We start from the raw sequence: 23,384 nt of genomic DNA on the forward strand, positions 1-23,384 counted from the left end.
TACCCCAGGTCTGCTCCCCCAGCAAAGCCATTCCACCTGTCTGCGACCCATCTTTGCAGAATCTTGAGCTTAATAACCACCCAATCTTACCCTAGAAGACACTTAGGAGGGGAAAAAACGAGATCATAGATGTGCAAATTCTAAGAAAAACAACTAGAAATGCAAGTGCCCTTGTGTTGCCTTGTTCAAGTTTTGTTACAAAATCTCTTTTGTGGTGGTGTCTGTTCTTTGATGTGTGGGTGAGTGGGATCCGGAAAGTGAGAAAGGGTGCTTTTCTTGGAGAAATATTTGGTTCTCCTAGATGGCGAGTTTCCAGCGGCAGTTTCCACAATGTCTTGCTAGGCGAAGTTGTCAGACAGCAGGTGGGCCGCCTCGGGAAGAGCAACCTCTTCCGCGCCAAGCCCGGCGGCTCCCGGGGCGCCGGCTCTCCCTCGCCTCCACCCCCGCCGTCCCTCGGTCCAGCGCTTGAGGCGCGTGGTGCGGACGCGCGCTTCGGAGTTGGAGGGCGGCGCCCAGGACCCTGGTGGGAGAGTGTGTGCGTCGCGCGGGAGGGCGGGAGGCGGGGGTGGGAGGTGCCGGTCGAGGGAGCCCCGCTCGCAGAGCTCCAGGGGAGGAGCGAGGGGAGCGCGGAGCCCGGCGCCCACAGCTCGCCATGGTGCGCCCCTTGAGCCTGCGACCGCTGCCGCCCGTAGTCCTGATGTTGCTGCTGCTGCTGCTGCCACCGTTGCCGCTGCCTCTCGCAGCCGGTGAGTGTCGGAGCGCGCACCGGCCGGGGATACAGTGGGAGGGGGAGGTGAGGTGTACACGAGGCCCGGGGCACCTGTCTGGAGAGGGCGCAGCAGCCTCCCGGTGCATCCGAGCCGAGCCAGGGGAACTGGAGCAGGAAGCCCAGGGTGCCTGCAAGGGGCTGGGGTCACACCTAACACAGTATACGAACTGAGGTAGACTGAGTGCCAGCAATGGCCTGGCCACCCAAGCATCTCCTCCTCGCCCCTTTTTCCCCCTTCTTCCCTCTTTTGAGGTAGGTCTACACAGTCACAGAACAACCCACAGCCAGGTCACTACCAAGACAGCGTCTCTAAGAGGCGGGGAGAATCAGATCAGAAACAGAGTGTCATTTGCTCCACGTGGGCTTTAACTCTTCCATCTGCTTTAAAGACTGAGGAAGAAACTAGGTACAGGTGAAGAAAAAGAAGTTTGTTTAGAACTGACTTGTTTCATGACCTTCTATAATAGCAGGCCTTGCAAGCCGTCTAGCACAGTGGCTTGCCCCTTGGATAATAAGTAATCCACAATAGATGTTTTGTAGATGTAGTTCACTCCCCCAAGGAAGAACAGCCTGGGATCTGAGATCCCTGGAAGGCCCATGGCCTTTGTGAGTGGTATGGGTGTGTGGAATCTTATTATGCGGCTCCTGCCCAGAGACTGAGTGGAGGGACTCCTGAGACAGAGAGACCACCACACTGCCCTGAGACCTCAGTCCACAAGGCAGTGCTGTAGAAATGCTGCCTTGAGACAGATATGGAAGGAAGGAGGAAAAACCCTGGTCTGTCCACCTGCCAACATCAGTAAGTCAGGGCAGCAAGACATCACCAGTCTGATTTGACTGCCCAGGAAATTTCACTAATCCTAAAGGTTATGGCTGCATGTCAGGATCAGGGGAAAACATTAAACACCTTTCTCATTAAATGGTTTAATGAAGCAGTGTTGGTGACAGATCTATTTTCCACAGTAATACTTGACAGCAATGACTTCTGGTTAAGTGGCCTCATTGAAAATCCATAAAACAGTCATCTAGGAGGTGCCATGTAGAGCCAAGTGCTCTTCAAGAGCACAGACCAACAGAGGGCTTTGGGGGTGGAAAATATCACTGCTCAGGGCCTGCTAAAGCCAGGAGACCTCCTGAATAGGAGACCTCCGATTCATAGGGAAGTGGTGTCATGTACTGAAAATCATTCTGAAATGGATAGGAGGCTGGAGTCCTGGGTTCTAGCCTTGACTCGGTCTTGACTTGCTACATCCCCTGGTGCACATTACTTTTCTTTGTTCATCCAACTATAAAATGGGTACCTGGGTTGTGGGCCTCATTGATGAGAAACAAATGAGGATCTTGTGCCCTGAGGCATAGCCTGATCTGACCATTCTGTAGCTACTCATTCTCTGATGAGCCAAGAAGCAGAAAACAAAGTTACAAAACCAGGTTGCTAACAAATCAATATGAAATAGATGTGGCAGTGGCTGCATAAATGAGGAGGCAGGGCAAGTAATAGAGAGTGGTATGGACTATAACAAGCTGGAAAAGGCACAACTTGTCAAAAGGGGGCAGTCATTACTCAATTCTACCCGTTACGTGTGGGCCCAAGTGTTTCCATTTTTCAAGACAAATTGGAAATTAATAGTTTTATTTAAAATCTGATTATTTTTTTTGAGACAGGGTATCAATCTGTCACCCACGCTGGAGTTCAGTGGTGTGATTCCAGTTCACTGCAGCCTCAACCTCCCATACTCAAGTAATCCTTCTGCCTCAGCCTCCCCAGTAGCTGGGACTATAGTAGTGTGCCTCCACACCTGGTTAATTTTTGTGTTTTTTGTAGAGACGGGTTTTTGCCACCTCTGATGCCCAGGCTGATCTTGAATCCTGGGCTTAAACAGTCTGCCCACCTTGGCCTCCCAAAGTACTGGAATTATAGGTGTGTGCCACCGCACCTGGCCTAAAATCTGATTTTTAAATGTTGGCCACTAATTACAACTTTAAGAAAATACTGGCTGGGTGCAGTGGCTCACGCCTGTAATCCCAGCACTTTGGGAGGCTGAGACGGGCAGATCGCGAGGTCAGGAGATTGAGACCATCCTGGCTAACACGGTGAATCCCCGTCTCTACTAAAAAATAGAAAAAATTAGCCAGGCATGGTGGTGGGCGCCTGTAGTCCCAACTACCCGGGACACTGAGGCAGGAGAATGGCGTGAACCCGGGAGGCGGAGCTTGCAGTGAGCCAAGATCCCGCCACTGCACTCCAGGCTGGGTGACAGAGCGAGCCTCCGTCTCAAAAAAAAAAAAAAAAAAGAAAATACTGTGAACATGCAAAAACAAACAAACAAAACAAAACCACACACACACACACACACACAGAAAAAGAAAATACTGCCGGGCATGGTGGCTCACGCCTATAATCCCAGCATTTTGGGAGGCCAAGGTGGGTGGATTGCTTGAGCTGAGGAGTTCGAGACCAGCCCAGGCAACATGGTGAAAACCCATCTCTACAAAATATACAAAAATTAGCTGGGCGTGGTAGTGCATGCATGCAGTCCCAGCTACTTGGGAGGCTGAGGTGGGAGAATTCACCTGAGCCTGGGAGGTCGAGACTGTAGGCTGCAGTGAGTGGCAGTTGTACCACTGCACTCCAGTCTGGGTGACAGAGATTAAAAGAAAGAAAAGAAAACAGGAAAGGAGAAAGAAAAAGAAAGGAACAGAACTATGCTGACTAAAAAAAACACATTTGCACACTGGATCAAATTATGACCTTTCCTCTGGATCAAGTCCTGTGTTTCACAATCCAGGAGACACAGGTTCCACCTTGTTGAGATGAAATTTAACGTGGCCCCCAAGTTCTTTGTTGAGATGAATGCCCCTAAATCCATCACTGCTCAAACTTTAGGTAAAGTGTCAACTAAGAAATTGTTTTCTTTTGAAAATGTTTACAACTCAATAATTAGTACAGTTAAATATTTATGGCCGGGCACAGTGGCTTATGCCTGTAATCCCAGCACTTTGTTGAGGCCGAGGCAGGCAGATCACCTGAGATCGGGAGTTCGAGACCAGCCTGACCAACATGGAGAAATCCCATCTCTACTAAAAATACAAAATTAGCCGGGCATGGTGGGGCATACCTGTAATCCCAGCTAGTTGGGAGGCTGAGGCAGGAGAATCGCTTGAACCCGGGAGGCGGAGGTTGCAGTGAGCCGAGATTGCACCACTGCACTCCAGCCTGGGTAACAAGAGCAAAACTCCATCTCAAAAAAAGAAAATTATTTTTAGTCCAGTTACAGCAATAGGACTTGAATCTGCTACTTTTCTTTGTGTACTTACCATTTATTCAGTACCTACTAGAAGTAACATCATAAACTTGTAGAAATTCCTCAATCTTTTTAAATCCATGTTCCCCTTTTGGTAAATATATAAAATACCTTCCTTAAATACTTTTTGAAATCTCAAAAGCTTTTTTTTCATCTTGTACATGTAAAATTATCAAATATGCTTTTTGGAAATACAAATTTCCTAGAGAAATTCTGATATACTTTTTCTTTTCCATAGGTTATTGGGGTACATACAGGTGGTGTTTGGTTACACGAGTAAGTTCTTTAGTGCTGATTTATGAGATTTTGGTGTACCCATCACCCGAGAAGTATATACTGCACCCTATTTGTAGTCTTTTATCCCTTCCCCCCCCCACACACTTCCCCACAAGTCCCCAAGTCCATTGTATCATTCTTATGCCTTTGTATCTTCATAGCTTAGCTCCCATGTACCAGTGAGAATATATGATGTTTGGTTTTCCATTCCTGAGTTACTTCACTTAGAATAATAGTCTCCAATCTCATCTAGGTTGCTGCAAATGCTGTTAATTCATTCCTCCTTTTTTTTTTTTGAGACGGAGTCTGGCTCTGTCGCCTGGGCTGAAGTGCAGTGGCATGATCTCGGCTCACTGCAAGCTCCGCCTCCCGGGTTCACGCCATTCGCCGCCTCAGCCTCCGAGTAGCTGGGACTACAGGCGCCCGCCAGCACGCCCGGCTAATTTTTTTTTTTTTTTTTTGTATTTTTAGTGGAGACAGGGTTTCACCATATTAGCCAGGATGGTCTCAATCTCCTGACCTCGTGATCCGACTGTCTCAGCCTCCCAAAGGGCTGGGATTACAGGCGTGAGCCACCATGCCTGGCCAATTCATTCCTTTTTATGGCCGAGTAGTATTCTATTCTATCACAATTTCTGTATCCACTCATTGATTGATGGGCATTTGGGTTGGTTCCATGATTCTGCAATTGCAAATTGTGCTGCTATAAACATGAGTGTGCAAGTATCTTTTTGGTATAATGACTTTTCCTCTGGGTAGACACTCAGTAGTGGGATTGCTGGATCAAATGGTAGTTCTACTTTTTTTTTTTTTTTTGAGATGGAGTCTTGCTGTGTCACCAAGCTGGAGTGCAATGGCATGATCTCGGCTCACTGCAACCTCCGCCTCCCAGGTTCAAGCGATTCTGCTGCCTCAGCCTCCTGAGTAGCTAGGACTATAGGCACACACCACCACGCCCAGCTAATTTTTTGTATTTGTAGTAGAGATGGGGTTTCACCATGTTGGCCAGGATGGTCTCAATCTCTTGACCTCATGATCTGCCTACCTCGGCTTCCCAAAGTGCTGGGATTACAGGTGTGAGCCACTGCGTCTGGCTTTTTTTTTTTTTCGGAGTTTTGCTCTTGTCCCCCAGGCTGCAGTGCAATGGCTTGATCTCGGCTCACTGAAACCTCTGCCTCCTGGGTTCAAGTGATTCTCCAGCCTCAGCCTCTCGAGTAGCTGGGATAACAGGTGCCCGCCACCACACCTGGCTAATTTTTGTGTTTTTAGTAGAGACGGGGTTTTGCAGTGTTGGCCAGGCTGGTCTCGAACTCCTGACCTCAGGTGATCTGCCCACCTCAGCCTCCCAAAGTGCTAGGGTTACAGGGGTGAGCCACCACACCCAGCCTACTTTTAGCTCTTTAAGGAATCTCCAGACTGTTTTCCTCAGTGGCTGTACTAGTTTACATTCCCACCAGCAGTGTAGAAGTGTTCCCTGATCACTGCATCCATGCCAACATCTACTGTTTTTTGATTTTTTGATTACAGCCATTCTTGAAGGAGTAAGGTGGTATCACATTGTGGTTTTGATTTGCATTTTACTGATCATGAGTGATGTTGAGCAATTTTTCATATGTTGGCTATTAGTATATCTTCTTTTGAGAATTGTCTATTCATGTCCTTAGCCCACTTTTTGATGGGATTGTTTGTTTTTTGCTTTTTCTTTTTTTTTTTTTTTTTTGAGATGGAGTCTTGCTCTGTCACCCAGGCTGGAGTGCAGTGGCATGATCTTGGCTCACTGCAAGCTCCGCCTCCCAGGTTCACACCATTCTCCTGCCTCAGCCTCCTGAGTAGCTGGGATTACAGGCGCTCACTGCCATCCTGAGTAGCTGGGACTACAGGCGCTCGCCACCACACCTGGCTAATTTTTTGTATTTTTAATAGAGACGGGGTTTCATCGTGTTAGTCAGGATGGTCTCAATCTCCTGACCTTGTGATCTGCCCACCTCGGCCTCCCAAAGTGCTGCAATTACGAGCATGAGCCACTGCGCCCAGCCAATTGTTTGTTTTTTTTCTTGCTGATTTGTTTGAGCTTGTTGTAGATTCTGCGTATTAGTCCTTTGTCAGATGTATAGATTGTGAAAATTTTCTCCCACTCTGTGGGTTGTCTGTTTACTCTGCTGACTATTCCTTTTGCTGTGCAAAAGCTCTTTAGTTTAATTAAGTACCAGCTATTTATCTTTTTTTTTTTTTTTTGCATTTGCTTTTGGGTTCTTGGTCATGAAATCCTTGCCTAAGTCAAGGTCTAGAGGGATTTTTCCAATGTTATCTTCTTTAATTTTTATAGTTTCAGTTCTTAGATTTAAGTTCTTCTTTTTTTTTTTTTTTTTTTTTTCCCCAGATGGAGTCTCACCCTGTTGCCCAGGCTGGAGTGCAGTGGCACGATCTCTGCTCACTGCAACCTCTGCCTCCTGGGTTCAAGCGATTCTCCTGCCTCAGCCTCCTGAGTAGCTGGGATTACAGGCGCCCGCCACCACACCCAGCTAATTTTTGTATTTTTAGTAGAGACAGGGTTTCACCATGCTGATCAGGCTGGTCTCGAACTCCCGAACTCAGGTAATCCACCTGCCTTGGCCTCCCAACGTGCTGAGATTACAGGCTTGGTGGCCAGATTTAAGTTTTTAATCCATCTTGAGTTGATTTTTGTATAAGGTGAGAGATGAGGACACAGTTTCATTCTCCTACATGTGGCTAGCCAATTATCCCAGCACCGTTTGTTTTGTTTTGTTTTGTTTTGTTTTTTCTTTTTTTTTTGAGACGGAGTCTCGCTCTGTCGCCCAGGCTGGAGTGCAGTGGCGCAATCTCAGCTCACTGCAAGCTCCGCCTCCCCGGTTCACGCCATTCTCCTGCCTCAGCCTCTCCGAGTAGCTGGGACTACAGGCGCCCGCCATCACGCCCGGCTAATTTTTTGTATTTTTAGTAGAGACAGGGTTTCACCGTGGTCTCGATCTCCTGACCTCATGATCCGCCCGCCTCGGCCTCCCAAAGTTCTGGGATTACAAGCGTGAGCCACCGCGCCCGGCCCGTTTGTTGAAAAGGCTATTCTTTCCCTACTTTACGTTTTTGTTTGCTTTCTTGAAGATTAGTTGGCTGTACTGGGGCAAAACTAATCTCTGATGTTAGAGACAAAGATACTGCCTTTTCAATCCACCATCTGCAGTGGAGCCATCACCAAAATGCAGATTTTCATAACAACTTTATGGAGAAAGCCATCACTCTTGAGGTTGAACCCTTAGATACAAGGAAATGTAAAAGCCAAGATCCAGGATAAGGAAGGAATTCCTCCTGACCAGTAAAGACTGATCTTTGCTGGCAAGCAACTGGAAGACGGATGTGCTTTGTCTGACTACAACATTCAAAAGGAGTCCATCCTTCTTGCGTTGAGACTTCGTGGTGGTCCTAAGAAAAGGAAGAAGTCTTACACTACTCCCAAAAAGAATAGGCCAGGCACTGTGGCTCATGCCTGTAATCCCAGCACTTTGAGAGGCCAAGGCGGATGGATCGCTTGAGGCCAGGAGTTCGAGACCAGCCTGGCCAACATGGTGAAACCACCTCTCTACTAAAATTACAAAACTCAGCTCGGTGTGGTGGCATATGCCTGTAATCCCAGCTACTTGGGTGGCTGAGGCAGGTCAATCACTTGAACCCAGGAGGTGGAGATTGCAGAGAGCTGAGGTCATGCCACTGCACTCCAACCTGGGCAACACAGCAAGACCTGGTCTCAAAAAAAAAAAAAAAAAAAAAAAAAGGAAAAAAAAAGCATACAAGAAAGAAGGTGAAGCTGGCTGTCCTAAAATACCATAAGGCGGATGAGAATAACAAAAATAGTCACCTTCGTCAGGAGTACCCTTCAGATGAATGTGGTGCTGCAGTGTTTATGGCCAGCCACTCTGACAGACATTATTGTGGCAAACGTCTGACCTATTGCTTCAACAAACCAGAAGACAAGTAAAAGAAATGAAGACAGGCTGGGCGCAGTGGCTCACACTTGTAATCCCAGCACTTTGGAAGGCCAAGGCGGGTGGATCACTTGAGGTTAGGAGTTCAAGACCAGCCTGGGCAACATGGTGAAACCCTTTCTCTACTAAAAATACAAAAATTAGCTGGGCATTGTGGCAAGTGCCTGTAGTCCCAGCCACTCGGGAGGCTGAGGCAGGAGAATCGCTTGAGCCCAGGAGGCGGAGGTTGCAAGGTTGCAGTGAGCTGAGATTGTATCACTGCCCTCCAGCCTGACTCTGTCTCAAAAAAAAAAAAAGAAAAGAAAGAAAAAAAAAAGAAATGAAGATACTGGTTTACTTGGGAGCACAGTGACTGGAAGAGGGCTTCAGGGTTACTGATAATGTTCTATTCCTTTATCTGGATTCTGGCTACAAAGTATATTCAATTTGTGAAATTCATTGAGCTATACATTTTTGATTCATGTACTTTTCTGTGTTACACCTCAACAAAAAGTTTATTACCAAGGAAGATGTACAAATGGCTAACAAGCACATAAAAATATGCTCAACATCCTTAGTCATTAGGGAAATGCAAATGAAAACGTCAGTGAGATACCACTTCATGCTCACAAGGATGGTTATAATTTTTTTAATGGAAAATAACAAGAGTTGGCAGTATGTATAGAAACTAGACTCCTCCTACATTGCTGATGGGAATGTAAAATGGTGCAGCTGCTGTGAAAAACAACTTGGCGGTTCTTCAAAAAGTTAAACATAGAATTACCATATGACCCAGCAATTTCACCCCTAGGTATGTATCCCAAAGAACAAAAAACAGGTGTTCAAACAAATACTTGTACATGAAATGTTCTTCAAAGCACTATTCACAATAACCAAAAGGTGGAAGCAACCCAAGTGTCCATTAACTGAAGAATGGATAAACAAAATGTAGCATATCGATATAACGAAATATTAGTCATCCATAAAGAACAATGAGGTACTGGCTGGTTGTGGTGGCTCATGCCTGTAATCCCAGCACTTTGGGAGGCCAAGGCAGGCAGATCACCTGAGGTCAGAAGTTCAAGACCAGTCTGGACAACGTGATGAAACCCCATCTCTACTAAAAATACAAAAATTAGACAGGTGTGGTGGCATGTGCCTGTAGTCCCAACTATTCAGGAGGCTGAGGTAGGAGGATAGCTTTAACCCAGGAGGTCAAGGCTGCAGTGAGCTATGATTGCGCCACTGCACTCTAGCCTAGGAGATAGAGTAAGACCCTATCTAAAAAAGAAAAAGGAGAAGAAGGAGAAGGAGAAGAGAAGGAGAAGGAAGAAAGAAGAGGGAAGAAGGAGAAGAGTTGATGGTGGCTTGATCTAAGGAGGTAGTGACACACGTGGAGAAAAGTGGGCAGATTCCAGATGTGTTATGGAGTTGACAGGACTCGTTGGATTGAACACAGGCTGTGAAAGGAAGAGATGAATTAAGGCGCGGTGGCTCACGCCTGTAATCCCAGCACTTTGGGAGGCTAAGGTGGGTGGATTACCTGAGGTCAGGAGTTTGAGACCAGCCTGACCAACATGGAGAAACCCCATCTCTACTAAAAATATAAAATTAGCTGGGTGTGTGATGGCGCATGCCTGTAATCCCAGCTACTCGGGAGGCTGAGGCAGGAGAATCGCTTGAACCCGGGAGGCAGAGGTTGCGTTGAGCCAAGATCACGCCATTGCACTCCAACCTGGGCAACAAGAGCGAAACTCTGTCTCAAAAAAAAAAAAAAAAAAAGTTCTCCTAGATTTTTATCTTTGAACAGCTAGGGAGATGATGATGTTCTATTACCCTATGTTGAGCACCCTAAATCCTAGGATGCAGGGGCTTCCTTCTGAGCTGTGGAGGAATCTTGGTATTTCTAAGTAAGAGACAGGGTCAGATTACCGTTTCTTTCCTTCTGGAATTAGCTCTCTACCCCAACCCCAGCCAGTTTCCACCTTCAGGTATTTTTTAATGATTTTTAATGGGAGACTCAAAGTTATTGCTGACTCCCATTTAGCACTCCCTTGTCCATTCTCAACTCTCTGGTTCTGATACTAGCCCTGCCCATGGCATGGCTCTGCCCGGGGCCCCCTTCCTCTGTGCCTGTCAGGGTCATCAGGCTCGCCTTCAAGCAACTATCCCCTTCGCCTCCCTAAAGGCTGAGCAGCCTCTCTGCAAACCCCTATTTCTTGTTGGGCCTGGTCTGTTCTGTCCGGACTGTGGCAGCTGCAGACTATCCAGTCCTGCTGGGCTTCTCTCTCTCTCCACACTTATTCTTTTTTTTTTTTTTTTTTTTGAGACAGAGTCTCGCTCTGTCGCCCAGGCTGGAGTGCAATGGCGCAATCTCGGCTCACTGCAAGCTCCGCCTCCCGGGTTCACGCCATTCTCTTGCCTCAGCCTCTCCGAGTAGCTGGGACTAGAGGCGCCCGCCATCACGCCCGGCTAATTTTTTTGTATTTTTAGTAGAGATGGGGTTTCACTGTGGTCTCGATCTCCTGACCTCGTGATCCGCCCGCCTCGGCCTCCCAAAGTGCTGGGATTCTTAAAGGCCTTTTGTGCTACCCTAAGACTTTCACAAAGTTTCATCAGGAATATCCCTCTCCCAACCTCATGACTTGGTATTCCCAGACAGCTATTCTAATCTTACGTGAGCCTCACCTGGTATCTTCCTTTACAGGAGACCCCCTTCCCACAGAAAGCCGACTCATGAACAGCTGTCTCCAGGCCAGGAGGAAGTGCCAGGCTGATCCCACTTGCAATGCTGCCTACCACCACCTGGATTCCTGCACCTCTAGCATAAGCACCCCACTGCCCTCAGAGGAGCCTTCATTCCCTGCCGACTGCCTGGAGGCAGCACAGCAACTCAGGAACAGCTCTCTGATAGGCTGCATGTGCCACCGGCGCATGAAGAACCAGGTTGCCTGCTTGGACATCTATTGGACTGTTCACCGTGCCCGCAGCCTTGGTGAGGCTCCCATTATAGAGTGAACTAAGCTGGGGAAGATGGCTCTTGGGGGTTGTTTTTTAATCCTGCAGGATATGGGCCATATGGTAGATTCTGATGAGGAGGATAATGAAGCTCTGCATTTGACATCAGGAAAGGTGGAGGGATAATGCTGGGATCTCCTTGGGGCCCCATAACACTGCCCTCTCTTCTCCCTACTTCCCCCTTTCTTACCTGGCAACATGTCAGTTCCCACTTAGCAGAGCTGTGAACCAGGCTGAGGCCCAACCTGGGGAGTTCCTGGAACAGAGGGTATGGACAGGAGATGGGAGAAAAGAGTCTTAACCCATAAATAGGCTCCAAATACCAAGTTCAGAGAGATGGGGAGGTAACATCTTGGTTCAGCCTTTAACAGAAAGAATACTCATTAACCAGCCAGGAGATGTAAGAGAGAGAAGGCACAGAAAGAGCCAAAGAGGAGCTGCCTGTCACTCTTTCCATAGGCCCCTTATTAGTCAGATTTTACTGGACTATGTTGCTGTAACAAAACAGTGACTTGCAAAACAAAGGTTTAATTCTTGCTTGTGTTCTGTATTGGCTCTTTCATGGGTCTTGTTCATTCTGGGATCCAGGCTCAAGCTGCAGCCTCTGTCTGGGATATTCCCTTCTCATGGCAGAAGGAAATGAGCATTGGCAGAACCACATGATGATTTTTAAAGTTTCTGCTCAGATCTTATATACACTACGTCTGCTTACATTTCATTGAGAGAGCAAGTCACATGGCCAAGCCTGACATCACTGGATTGAGAATTATACTTCTCCCACAGGGAGATACCAAAAATCACATGGTAATAAGTGAGGATATACAATCTTACAGGGAAGGCAAAGAATGATTGGAAACAATAATACAATCTACCATTGTCAAAGTATTCATTTCTTTCCCTTCTGCAAGTAAAATACACCCACCTATTTTCCATGGAAGATGCCCTAAAAGCTCTGTTCAAACATGACATCAAGCCGGGCGCAGTGGCTCACACCTGTAATCCCAGCACTTTGGGAGGCCAAGGCAGGCAGATCACTTGAGTTCAGAAGTTCAAGACCAGCCTGGCCAACATGGTGAAACCTCATCTCTACTAAAAATACAAAAAATTAGCTGAGCATGGTGGTGGGCGCCTGTAATCCCAGGCTACTTGGGAAGCTGAGGCAGGAGAATTACTTGAACCCGGGAAGCAGAGGTTGCAGTGGGTTGAGATTGCGACGCTGCACTCTAGCCTGGGCGACAGAGCGAGACTCTGTCTTGAAAAAACAAGCAAACAAGCAAATAAACAAAGAAACGTGACATCAGGCTTCAAGTCTAGGATCTCATGATAGTTTCCAAATTGGGTCTGGATGTGGCTCCTCTTAATCTGAAAACCTATGAACTAAAAAGACAAGTCATCTGCTTCCTATACATACTCAGCATACAATAACGGAACAGGGTCAGGATAACCACAACAAACATTCTCAGAAAGGGGAGGAATGGGCATCTAGGTGTGGTGGCTCATACCTGTAACTTCAGCACCTTAGGAGGCCAAGGCAGGAGTATCCCTAAAGCCCAGGAGTTCGAGACCAGCCTGGACAACATAGCGAGCTCCCATCACTATAAAAAAATAAATAAATTAGCTGAGTGTGGTGGTGCACACCTGTGGTCCCAGCTACTCGGGAGGCTGAGGTGGGAGGATCGCTTGAGTCCAGGAGGTTGAGGCTGCAGTGAGCCATGATCACACCACTGCGCTCCAGCCTGGGTGACAGAGCAAGACCCTGTCTCAAATAAATAAATGAATGAATGATTGGGAGACACACAACAGACATTGATTCATAGCAATTCTGAAATCCTGCTAGACAAATGTTGTAAGGGTCCTCTTCCCTGGGAATAGGGATTGTTCTTTAATAAGGCCCTGTTTTTACTCTATGGGAGTAGTTGCCCTATCCATTGTTTTCCAGAGCCCTTGGCCCAGCCCTCTGGAAAGGTCCTTCCTCTTTCAGTTTTCTCTTTGGCCACATTTGAAAAGGGTATTAGGGACTACAGTCTCCCTAAGGACTGAGCCGCATTCTCAGCCTGCTTCCTGCCTGAGAAATGTTGGGGCTTTTTAAGTCTCAAATAGTCACAGTCTCTTTTAATCTACGCTGGTAGCTCTTTGTAGTACAACTCTCTGAAAACATAATTGCTGCTTATATCTTTGATTTCTATCATCTCATGTGCCTGTGGCCTTTCCCACAATTCAAGACATGCCTCTTTTTCTACACCTAATTAGAAGCACCTAGCCCTTATCAGGCTTCTGTGGAAGAGCCACTACTTTAGTCTTTTTTCCCTGAGTACGTTTGTCCAACTGGCAGAGCTTATTGGGTACCATCTTAATCGACTGAGAGATATCCACAAACAGTATGATAGCCACATACCTCATTTGGTCTTTTCCCCAAGGCTGAGTTGTAATCAACCTTATCACTCAAAGCATTTTTTTTATGTTTTATCTTTTACCTTATGAATACAAGAAACAGTGGCATTTCTTCTTGTTTTTTTTTTTTTTTTTTTTTGGAGACAGAGTCTTGCTCTGTTGCCCTGGCCGGAGTGCAGTGGCATGATCTCGGCTCACTGCAACCTCTGCCTCCCGGGTTCAAGCGATTCTCCTGCCTTAGCCTCCTGAGTAGCTGGGATTACAGGTGCCTGCCACCATGCCCAGCTAATTTTTGTATTTTTAGTAGAGAGGGGGCTTCACTATGTTGGTCAGGCTAGTCTCAAATTTCTGACCTTGTGATCTGCCCGTCTTGGCCTCCCAAAATGCTGGGATTACAGGCGTGAGCAACCGCACCCAGCACAGTTGCATTTCTTAATCCTGCAAGTCCTGAAATTTCTAGATTATCTTTTCCTCCACATTTGGGAACTGGCCAATTCTTTTCTGAGCTTATATCTTGTAGTACCTTGCCAAATGCAGCCAATAGCAATCAAGACATACTAGTAAACTTCTGCTTCTCAGCTTCCCCTAACAGTACAAACTCATTCAGCATATAATCTTCCCAGTTATCACAGGCAACAATTTTACCAGATGCTTCGCCACTGCATAATGAAGACTGCCATCTTTCCAGCCTCCAGTAACAGCTTCCTTACCACCCACTGCCCAGTACCAAAGCCAATGACACACATTATATTATTTTATTACTGTAGCACTCCACTTCTAGGTACCAATTGCATTTTATTTTTGCTGTTTTTTTAGTCAGAGTCTCACTTGTCACCCAGGCTGGAGTGCAGTGGCACAATCATAGTTCACTGCAGTCTCAACCTCCTGAGCTCAAGTGATCCTCCCACCTCAGCCTCCTGAGTGGCTAGGACTACATGTGTGTGCCACCAGACCCAGCTAATTTTAAATTTTTTTGTAGAGATGAAGTCCTGCTGTGTTCCCCAGGCTGGTCTCGAGCTCCTGGGCTCAAGGAATATTCCCGCCTCAGCGTCCCAGTTGCATTTTTTTTTTTTTTTTTTAGATGGAGACTCACTCTGTCGCCTAGGCTGGAGTGCAGTGGTGTGGTCTTGGCTCACTGCAGCCTCTGCCTCCCGGGTTCAAGAGATTCTCCCACCTCAGCCTCCCAGGTAGCTGGGATTACAGGCATGTGCCACCACGCCCAACTAATTTTTGTATTTTTAGTAGAGACGCGGTATCATCATGTTGGCCAGGCTGGTCTCGAACTCCTGACCTCAGGTGATCCACCCGCCTAGGCCTCCCAAAGTGCTAGGATTACAGGTGTGAGCCACCGCGCCCAGCACTCCATTGCATTTTTAGTAAGAATTTGCTAGGTTATGCTATTGTAACAACCAATTCCCAAATCTCTGGCTTTCAACAACAAAAATGTATTTCTTGCTCATGTTACACATCTGCTGGAGGCTTCTATGAGTTGGCCTTGTCTCTGTTCTACTTGTCTTCTTCACTGGAAAATCCAGGCTGGTAGAGGAGAAAGAGTAGCAGCAGAACCATGTGAAGGTTCTTAAAAGCTTCTGCTCAGATGTGATTTACATCACTTCAGCTCACAATCCACAGGCCAGAGCAAGTCACGTGGCCAATCCTGCCATTAGTGGGGTGAGGAAGTGTACACGTCTCACAGCGGGTGTGAAAGTTACATGGCAACAGGTGGGGAAGTATAATCCTCCCAAGGGGTGGGGAACAAATAATTGGAAACAGTAATACAGTTTACCACATTCCTTGTTCCCTGTTTTCTACTCCTCATCCTAATCACTTCTCTTTCCGAACTCCCTCAGAGGCTTCTCCCTGAATCCTCTTGCCTCCCTACACTGTGTGCTGAGCACCATCGCATAAGTGCGATGGTGCTCAGCATATTTATTTATCTCACTTATAGCATGGTGCTCAGCACACAGTGTGCTTAACAAATGGTAGCTCTTATTCTTACAGCTTATTGGTGGAGCCCAGCCTATACCTTATGGCCCTGCATTTTTCTCATCTTTACACAGCTTGCAGCTGGTTAGGTAGAGGCTGTGCTTTTCCTTTTCTCCACAGGGCTTTGAGGTCTGAGCCAGCAGCTTAAGCCCCTCCAGCCTACCCCACCCTGGTCCTCAGCATTCTGGTGCTCCCCACCTTGTCTCTAGGTAACTATGAGCTGGATGTCTCCCCCTATGAAGACACAGTGACCAGCAAACCCTGGAAAATGCATCTCAGCAAACTGAACATGCTCAAACCAGGTGTGGAGGGCAACTAGGCTCGGGAACCAGAGGCTGGGGCTGGACCCTGGAGGAAGGGTGGCTGGGGAGGGGCACAAGTTGGGGGGCTTATAAGGGGAATGTTTCTAGCCTACCAGGTGACTAAGGAAGACTGTGTCAGGCTGGAAGTGTGAGCTCTGGGGCATGATCTGGTCTCACAGGGGTCTCCAAAGGACAGCAGTTATTAGAGAGGCATTTGAAGAAAGCCCATTATGGCTCCCTGTTTCCACAAGGCAGGCCCCTGCAAAGGGTGTGGTGGGAGTGGCAGCAGCCCCAGGAAAAATTGTGCTGAAATGGAGTATTTACTTGCATTCGAGGCAGCTGGGAAAGTAGCCTTTTTGTCCCTGAAGACTAGGAAATTGCTTGTTTTCAACCATTCTAATGGGATGGGCGAGGTATTGGGCAGGAAAAGAGAGTGTGACTCTGCACGGGGTGACTCAGGGTGGGGAGCCGTCAGTCTGGCAAGGACTGTGATGTATGTTTCTCAGGAAAGTGAGGCTATGAGTTAATTGAGGAAAAACATAAACACATGCACTCTCTTTTTGAGAAAGATGTGAGCTTTATCATTAGAATTAGAATTTTCAGAAAAAGGCACAGAGTTTCATGCATGAAAAACTCCTAGTGACAAGATCAGCAAATAACCTGTTGCAATTACTTGATTGCTGTGGCTGCTGGAATATTCTGTTAATAGAAATATCACCATAATTTCCCAAGATTCAGAGTATGGGGAACAGAGTATACATGAATCAATTAATGAAAAATGGGCAGGTGACATTAAAATGGAACAGGATAGGTGCAGACGAAGCCAAAACCAAACCAGAAACCTAAAATAGATTTTGGCTGCATCTGTTTTGGACAGTTCTGAAAGTGCTTTAGAATGTTGCAGGTACTCTAGGTTATCATTTCTACCATCAGATCTCACAGCATAGCATTGAGGAAAGAGGTATGGTTATTTGAGCTTTCTGGCTGTTTGAATTCTAGATAAATGGGTGTTCGATGCATATAGATGATGATAGTGATTAATCTTATTATTTTACCTAGTCAAGATGAGGAGTTGTGCTGGGTGCGGCGGTTCATGCCTGTAATCCCAGCACTTTGGGAGGCCGAGATGGGCGGAATACCTGAGGTCGGGAGTTCAAGACCAGCCTGGCTAACATGATGAAACCCCGTTTCTACTAAAAATACAAAAAATTAGCTGGGCGTCGTGGCGCGTGCCTGTAATCCCAGCTACTTGGGAGGCTGAGGCAGGAGAACTGCTTGAACCCAGGAGGCAGAGGTTGCAGTGAGCCGAGATCACGCCATTGCACTCCGGCTTGGGCAACAAGAGCAAAACTCCGTCTCAAAAAAAAAAAAAAAAAAAAAAAAAAAAAAAAAAAAAAAAAGGAGTAGGACGGGGTAGGCTTCAGAACAGCAGGTAGAGTTTGTGGGGAGAAGGGAAGCCCTGGATTAGGAGTGGGTTTATTCAGGACAGGCCTTCTTTTCCTCCTATATCCACTACCTTCCTTGTCAAATCGGGGGTTTTCCCAGGTTCCTGTGGAGCCTGGGCTGCAGGCGTGCAGAGGGCCCAGCCGACTGACTCCGTGCCCTTTTCCCCCAGACTCAGACCTCTGCCTCAAGTTTGCCATGCTGTGTACTCTCAATGACAAGTGTGACCGGCTGCGCAAGGCCTACGGGGAGGCATGCTCTGGGCCCCACTGCCAGCGCCACATCTGCCTCAGGCAGCTGCTCACTTTTTTCGAGAAGGCCGCCGAGCCCCACGCACAGGGCCTGCTCCTGTGCCCATGCGCCCCCAACGACCGGGGCTGCGGGGAGCGCCGGCGCAACACCATCGCCCCCAGCTGCGCTCTGCCGCCTGTGGCCCCCAACTGCCTGGAGCTGCGGCGCCTCTGCTTCTCCGACCCGCTTTGCAGGTGTGTGGTTTGGGAGGACAGGGTGGGCAGGGATGTGGCACACGCCACTCCTTCCTGGCCATGTTCCTGTGCTGAGCAGGGTCTGACCCTCCCAGAGAACGGTGGACCCACTGGCTGCTTCACGAAGTAGCTACCTTGGATATTTTGTGAAAGTCTTTTCTCAAAAAGAATATATGTTTTTTTTTCTTTGCTGTAAAACCTCAGGAAATATAAAAATGTATTTTAAAAAATCATTCAAAATTCTATCACCTGAAGATAATCTGTCATAATTTGGGAAGTATTTCCTTCCAGTCATTTTCTATCCAGATAACAAAGTAGACATTCTGAGAATATATTTGTGTCTTACTTTTTCTCTCTTATGGCACATATCTCATGAGCATTTTTCCGTGGAGGTGGTGTGGAGTAGTGGTAAGACAGGATCTGAAGTCAGACGGGTTTGAATTTAAATACTGGGTCTCTGCGATCTTGAGCACATCACTTAACCTAAAAATTCCATCACTAAACCTAAGGTTCCGTTTAGTCCCATGTAAAAACTGGGGTAATAATGCAGACCTCATGGGATTCTGGTGAGAGTTAAATTACATAATTTACATAGAGTGGTGTAGAGTACCGGTAAAGAGTAAGTGCTCAATAAATGGTAGTGCTTATTTATTCACTTACTGTCCTTTAAGAACTTTTTTCTTTTTCTTTCTTTTTTTTTTTTTTTTTTGAGACAGAATCCCCCTCTGTCACCCAGGCTGGAGTGCAGTGACACGATCTCAGCTCACTGCAACGTCTGTCTCCCAGGTTCAAGCGATTCTCCTGCCTCAGCCTCTCGAGTAGCTAGGACTACAGGCTTGGGCTAACATGCCCAGCTAATTTCTGTATTTTTAGTAGAGATGGGGTTTCACTATGTTGGCCAGGCTGTTCTCGAACTCCTGACCCTGTGATCCGCCTGCCTTGGCCTCCCAAAGTGCTAGGATTACAGGTGTGAGCCACCACGCCCAGCCAAGAACTTGACTTTTAAATGCCTGCATTATATTCCATGTATGGATGCCCTACACTTTACTTAACCATTCCTCTATTGCTAGATATTTAGGTTGTGTTTTTTTTTTTTTTTTTGAGATGGAATCTCTCTCTGTCATCCAGGCTGTAGTGCAGTGGCGCAATCTCGGCTCACTGCAACCTCTGCCTCCCAGGTTCAAGCGATTCTCCTGCCTCAGCCTCCCAAGTAGCTGGGACTACAGGCATGTGCCACCAGGCCCAGCTAATTTTTTGTATTTTTAGTAGAGACAGGGTTTCACCGTGTTAGCCAGGATGATCTCGATCTCCTGACCTCGTGATCTGCCTGCCTCAGCCTCCCAAAGTGCTGGGATTACAAGCATGAGCCACCACGCCCAACGATTTTTTTTTTTTTTTAAACGGAGTCTCGTTTTGTCGCCCAGGTTGGAGTGCGGTGGTACGATCTCAGCTCACTGCAGCCTCTGCCTCCTGGTTTCAAGGGATGCTCCCCGCTCAGCCTCCCAAGTAGCTGGGATTACAGGCGCCTGCCACCAAGCTCAGCAAATTTTTTTTGTATTTTCAGTAGAGACGGGGTTTCGCTGTGTTGGCCAGGCAAGTCTCGAACTCCTGGCCTCAGTTGATCTGCCTGCCTTGGCCTCCTAAAGTACTGGTATTACAGGTGTGAGCCACCGCGCCCAGCCAGATTGTTTTTTTTTTCTTTTTTCTTTTTTTTCTTGAAAGGGAGTCTTGCTCTGTCACCCAGGCTGGAGGGCAGTGTTGTGATCTCGGCTTACTGCAACCTCCATCTCCTGGGTTCAAGCGATTCTCCTGCCTCAGCCTCCTGAGTAGGCTGGGACTATAAGTGCACACCACAGTGCCCAGCTAATTTTTGTAGTTTTAGTAGAGATGGGGTTTTGCCATGTTGGCCAGGCCAGTGTTGAACTCCTGAGCTCAAGTGATCAGCCCACTTCAGCCTCCCAAAGTGCTGGGATTATAGGCATGAACAACCATGCTTGCCCAACTCTTTCTCTTTAATCTTTGTTCACTAATGTAATTATTACTTAGGATATGCTGCTACTAGTACCATTGCCAGATCAAAGAACATGGGAGATTTGTAAGGTATTTGATAGATTTGATAAATATTCTCTTCAGGAAATTTGAAATTCTGATCTGGCTTTCCTGTGTCTTCTCAGGACAAAACACAAAATTGAAGCTATCATTCATTCAAGTGACATTTGTTGACAATAATCTTGGTTTGCAACTTGGTTCTCCTACTTAGTTTTTTGTAACCTTGGGCAAGTTACTTAACCTCTGAGACTACCACTTTCCTCATCTGTAAACTTATAGTCAGGGCTCTTAATAATCATAATACTAACATTTACTGAATAACTAAATACTTACTATGGGCTAGATACTGTTTTAAGTACTTAACATGTATTAACTCATCTAAACCTCACAAGAACCCCGACAAGGTAAATCGATCTTTCTTTCCTTCCTTCCTTCCCTCCCTCCCTCCCTCCTTCCTTCCTTCCTTCTTTCCTTCCTCTCTCTTTCTCTTCTTCTCTCCTTCCTTCCTTTCTCTCTCCTTCCTTCTTTCCTTCCCCTCTTCTCTCTTTCCCTTTCTTTCTTTCTTTCTTTCTTTCTTTCTTTCTTTCTTTCTTTCTTTCTTTCTTTCTTTCTTTTATTCTTTCTGTGTCTCTCTTTCTCTTTCTTTTTTTTTCTTTCTTTCTTTCTGAGACAGAGTCTTGCTATGTTGCTCAGGGTGGTCTCCAACACCTGAGGTTAACTGATTCTCCCACCTCAGCCTTCCAAGTAGCTGGGATTACAGGCGTGAGCCGCTATGCCTGGCTTATGCATTCTCTTACTTTATCCTCACAAAAATCCACGAGGTAGTGCTGCTGTCATCTCTATTTTATAGTTGAGGAAACTGAGGTTAAAGAAGCTGTCTGAGATCTCCTAAGTAGGGATCGTGGAGCCCAAACTCAGAGTGCAATGCTGTGGGTTCCAAGGAGCGGCACATTTAACTGTTACAGGGGCACACTTCACAGAGGAAAGGCTCTGGGCTAAGCTCTGAAGGCAGAGGAGGATTTGGCACGACAATGGGCATGCCAAGCTAAGGGGGCATGAGGGAGAAGGCCACAGGCCGGACCCTCAAGAGTGACTCTTGAAATTTTTCTGGCCGAGTGCAGTGGCTCATTACCTGTAATCCCAGTACTTTGAGAGGCCAAGGCAGGTGGATCACCTGAGGTCGGGAGTTTGAGACCAGCCTGGCCGACATGGTGAAACCCCATCTCTACTAAAAATACAGAATTAGCCAGGTGTGGTGGCACGTGCCTGTAGTCCCAGCTACTCGGGAGGCTGAAGCAGGAGAATCATTTGAACCTGGGAGGCAGAGGTTGCAGTGAGCCAAGATTGAGCCACTGCACTACAGCCTAGGCAAGAGAGAGCAAGACACCATCTCAAAAAAAAAAAAAAAAAAAAGAAATTTCCCTTCTTCCAGATCACGCCTGGTGGATTTCCAGACCCACTGCCATCCCATGAACATCCTAGGAACTTGTGCAACAGAGCAGTCCAGATGTCTACGAGCATACCTGGGGCTGATTGGTGAGGCTGGGGGCATGTGTAGGGAACCCTATGTTGGCTAGGCCTGAGGGTAAGAATGCTCTGGAGATAAAGAATGTGATCCTGACATGGGTGGAAGAAGGTGGGAGCTAAAGTTAGGGTTAGCCTAGGCCCTGACTACCCTTTCCCTCTTCACTCCACAGGGACTGCCATGACCCCCAACTTTGTCAGCAGTGTCAACACCAGTGTTGCCTTAAGCTGCACCTGCCGAGGCAGTGGCAACCTGCAGGAGGAGTGTGAACAGCTGAAAGGGTTCTTCTCCCACAATCCCTGCCTCAGTGAGTGTGCTGTACTTGCTCCCAGCCCCTGGGGCTGAGTCAGCTGGACTCAAGGGAAGGAAAAGGGTCAACTCTGTGGCCCAGGCTGGTTCCATCCATCTCCACCAGACAGAGCAGCTCCTAAGATAAGCTTTCAAAGCCCAGGCCTTTCTTCTGTCTCCCACTCCCTGAGAAACCTCCCACGCTGCCTGTTCAACCTGTCTGGAACCCAGGGACATCTCCAGCTCAAGAAACAAGCAGAATGAGAGAGTATCCCACTTCCACCTCCAACCCACTTGCTCCCCTATAGCCCAGGGTCCCTGTGGCATTCCCTTTCCTTCCTTGGGAGCCTGAGAAATCTCCTGCCCCCATACCCTTCCAATGAGCCTTCTCTCCTCTCTTCAGCGGAGGCCATTGCGGCTAAGATGCGTTTTCACAGCCAACTCTTCTCCCAGGACTGGCCACACCCTACCTTTGCTGTGATGGCACACCAGGTAGGGCCTCCTCTGTTACACCCCTCAGACCTCTACTGGGCCGGCTGGGGAAAACCCAAACTAGGCAGACAAAGGGATAGAGGTAGGGGGCTGACCTCCTCATTGCCATGAATACTAGAGACCTCTAATGGATACCTCAGGGGAAGGGGAATACCTCTTGACTGAGGCTGAGGTAGTGAAGGGGCTGAAGAAAATCCCCTGAGCTAACTCCATTCCATTTCTTCCACAGAATGAAAACCCTGCTGTGAGGCCACAGCCCTGGGTGCCCTCTCTTTTCTCCTGCACGCTTCCCTTGATTCTGCTCCGGAGCCTATGGTAGCTGGACTTCCCCAGGGCCCTCTTCCCCTCCACCACACTCAGCCGGACTTACAGCCCACAAGGGGTGAGGAAAGGACAGCAGCAGGAAGGAGGTGCAGTGCACAGATGAGGGCACAGGAGAAGCTAAGTGTTATGACCTCCAGATCCTTATTGGTCCATTCCTCATTACCTCCACCCCATCTCCACTTCTGATTCATGCTGCCCTTCCTTGGTGACCACAATTTAGCCATATTGTCTGGTGGTGACCAGCTCCACCAAGCCCCTTTCTGAGCCTTTCCTCTTGACTACCAGGATCACTAGAATCTAATAAGTTAGCCATTCTCTATTGCATTCCAGATTAGGGTTAGGGTAGGCAGGATTGGGTGTTCTGAGGCAGCCTAGAAAGTCAATCTCCTTTGTGAAGAAGGCTCCTGCCCCCTCATCTCCTCCTCTGAATGGAGGATAGAAACCTACTGCCTGCACTGCCCTGTCCCCGGATCCTGCAGAACATCTGGGCATCAGGAGCTGGAGCCTCTGGGCTCTTGGATCATGATTAAACCTTTGACTTAAGACTTTGCTCTTTTTCCATTTTCTCAAATTTTGAATATCTGTAGAACTAGGGTGTTATAGATGAAAGAACACAGGCCAGGTGATGAGACACAGCAACCCTACCACCAACTGCTATATGACTTCAGGTATGTCTCCTAGCCTCTCTGTGTTCTTGACATGGAGTCAGAAGAAAAAATAGCTTATGTGAGGCTGTGGACCCAAGATCTGTCCC

The 23,384-nt window shown here is 47.4% G+C and overlaps 1 protein-coding gene across 2 annotated transcripts; it reads left to right on the plus strand.

The window, feature by feature from the left end:
• The first annotated feature begins 552 nt into the window (after nucleotides 1-552).
• On the plus strand, nucleotides 553-23,179 carry GFRA3 (GDNF family receptor alpha 3). 2 transcript variants are annotated; one of them, XM_055284774.2, is made up of 8 exons: nucleotides 553-746; nucleotides 11,035-11,322; nucleotides 15,932-16,024; nucleotides 17,640-17,952; nucleotides 21,434-21,537; nucleotides 21,699-21,833; nucleotides 22,218-22,306; nucleotides 22,536-23,179. In XM_055284774.2, exons 1-8 carry the CDS (start codon nucleotides 653-655, stop codon nucleotides 22,623-22,625), a joined length of 1,206 nt encoding a protein of 401 aa, XP_055140749.1. In that variant the 5' UTR covers nucleotides 553-652; the 3' UTR covers nucleotides 22,626-23,179. The 2 variants fall into 2 exon arrangements, with proteins under 2 accessions (XP_055140749.1, XP_063498872.1); XM_063642802.1 differs by lacking the exon at nucleotides 15,932-16,024.
• Nucleotides 23,180-23,384: the final 205 nt, after the last annotated feature.

This window comes from Symphalangus syndactylus, chromosome 7 (genome assembly GCF_028878055.3).
Source record: "Symphalangus syndactylus isolate Jambi chromosome 7, NHGRI_mSymSyn1-v2.1_pri, whole genome shotgun sequence".
NCBI classification, from domain to species: domain Eukaryota; kingdom Metazoa; phylum Chordata; class Mammalia; order Primates; family Hylobatidae; genus Symphalangus; species Symphalangus syndactylus.

Excerpts from the sequence above, each read along its gene's own strand:
- GFRA3 (XM_055284774.2), top strand. The coding sequence starts at position 653 with ATGGTGCGCCCCTTGAGCCTGCGACCGCTGCCGCCCGTAGTCCTGATG. Across the intron at positions 16,025-17,639 it reads ACTGAACATGCTCAAACCAG|ACTCAGACCTCTGCCTCAAG; the intron begins GTGTGGAGGGCA and ends CTTTTCCCCCAG. Across the intron at positions 22,307-22,535 it reads TTGCTGTGATGGCACACCAG|AATGAAAACCCTGCTGTGAG; the intron begins GTAGGGCCTCCT and ends TTTCTTCCACAG.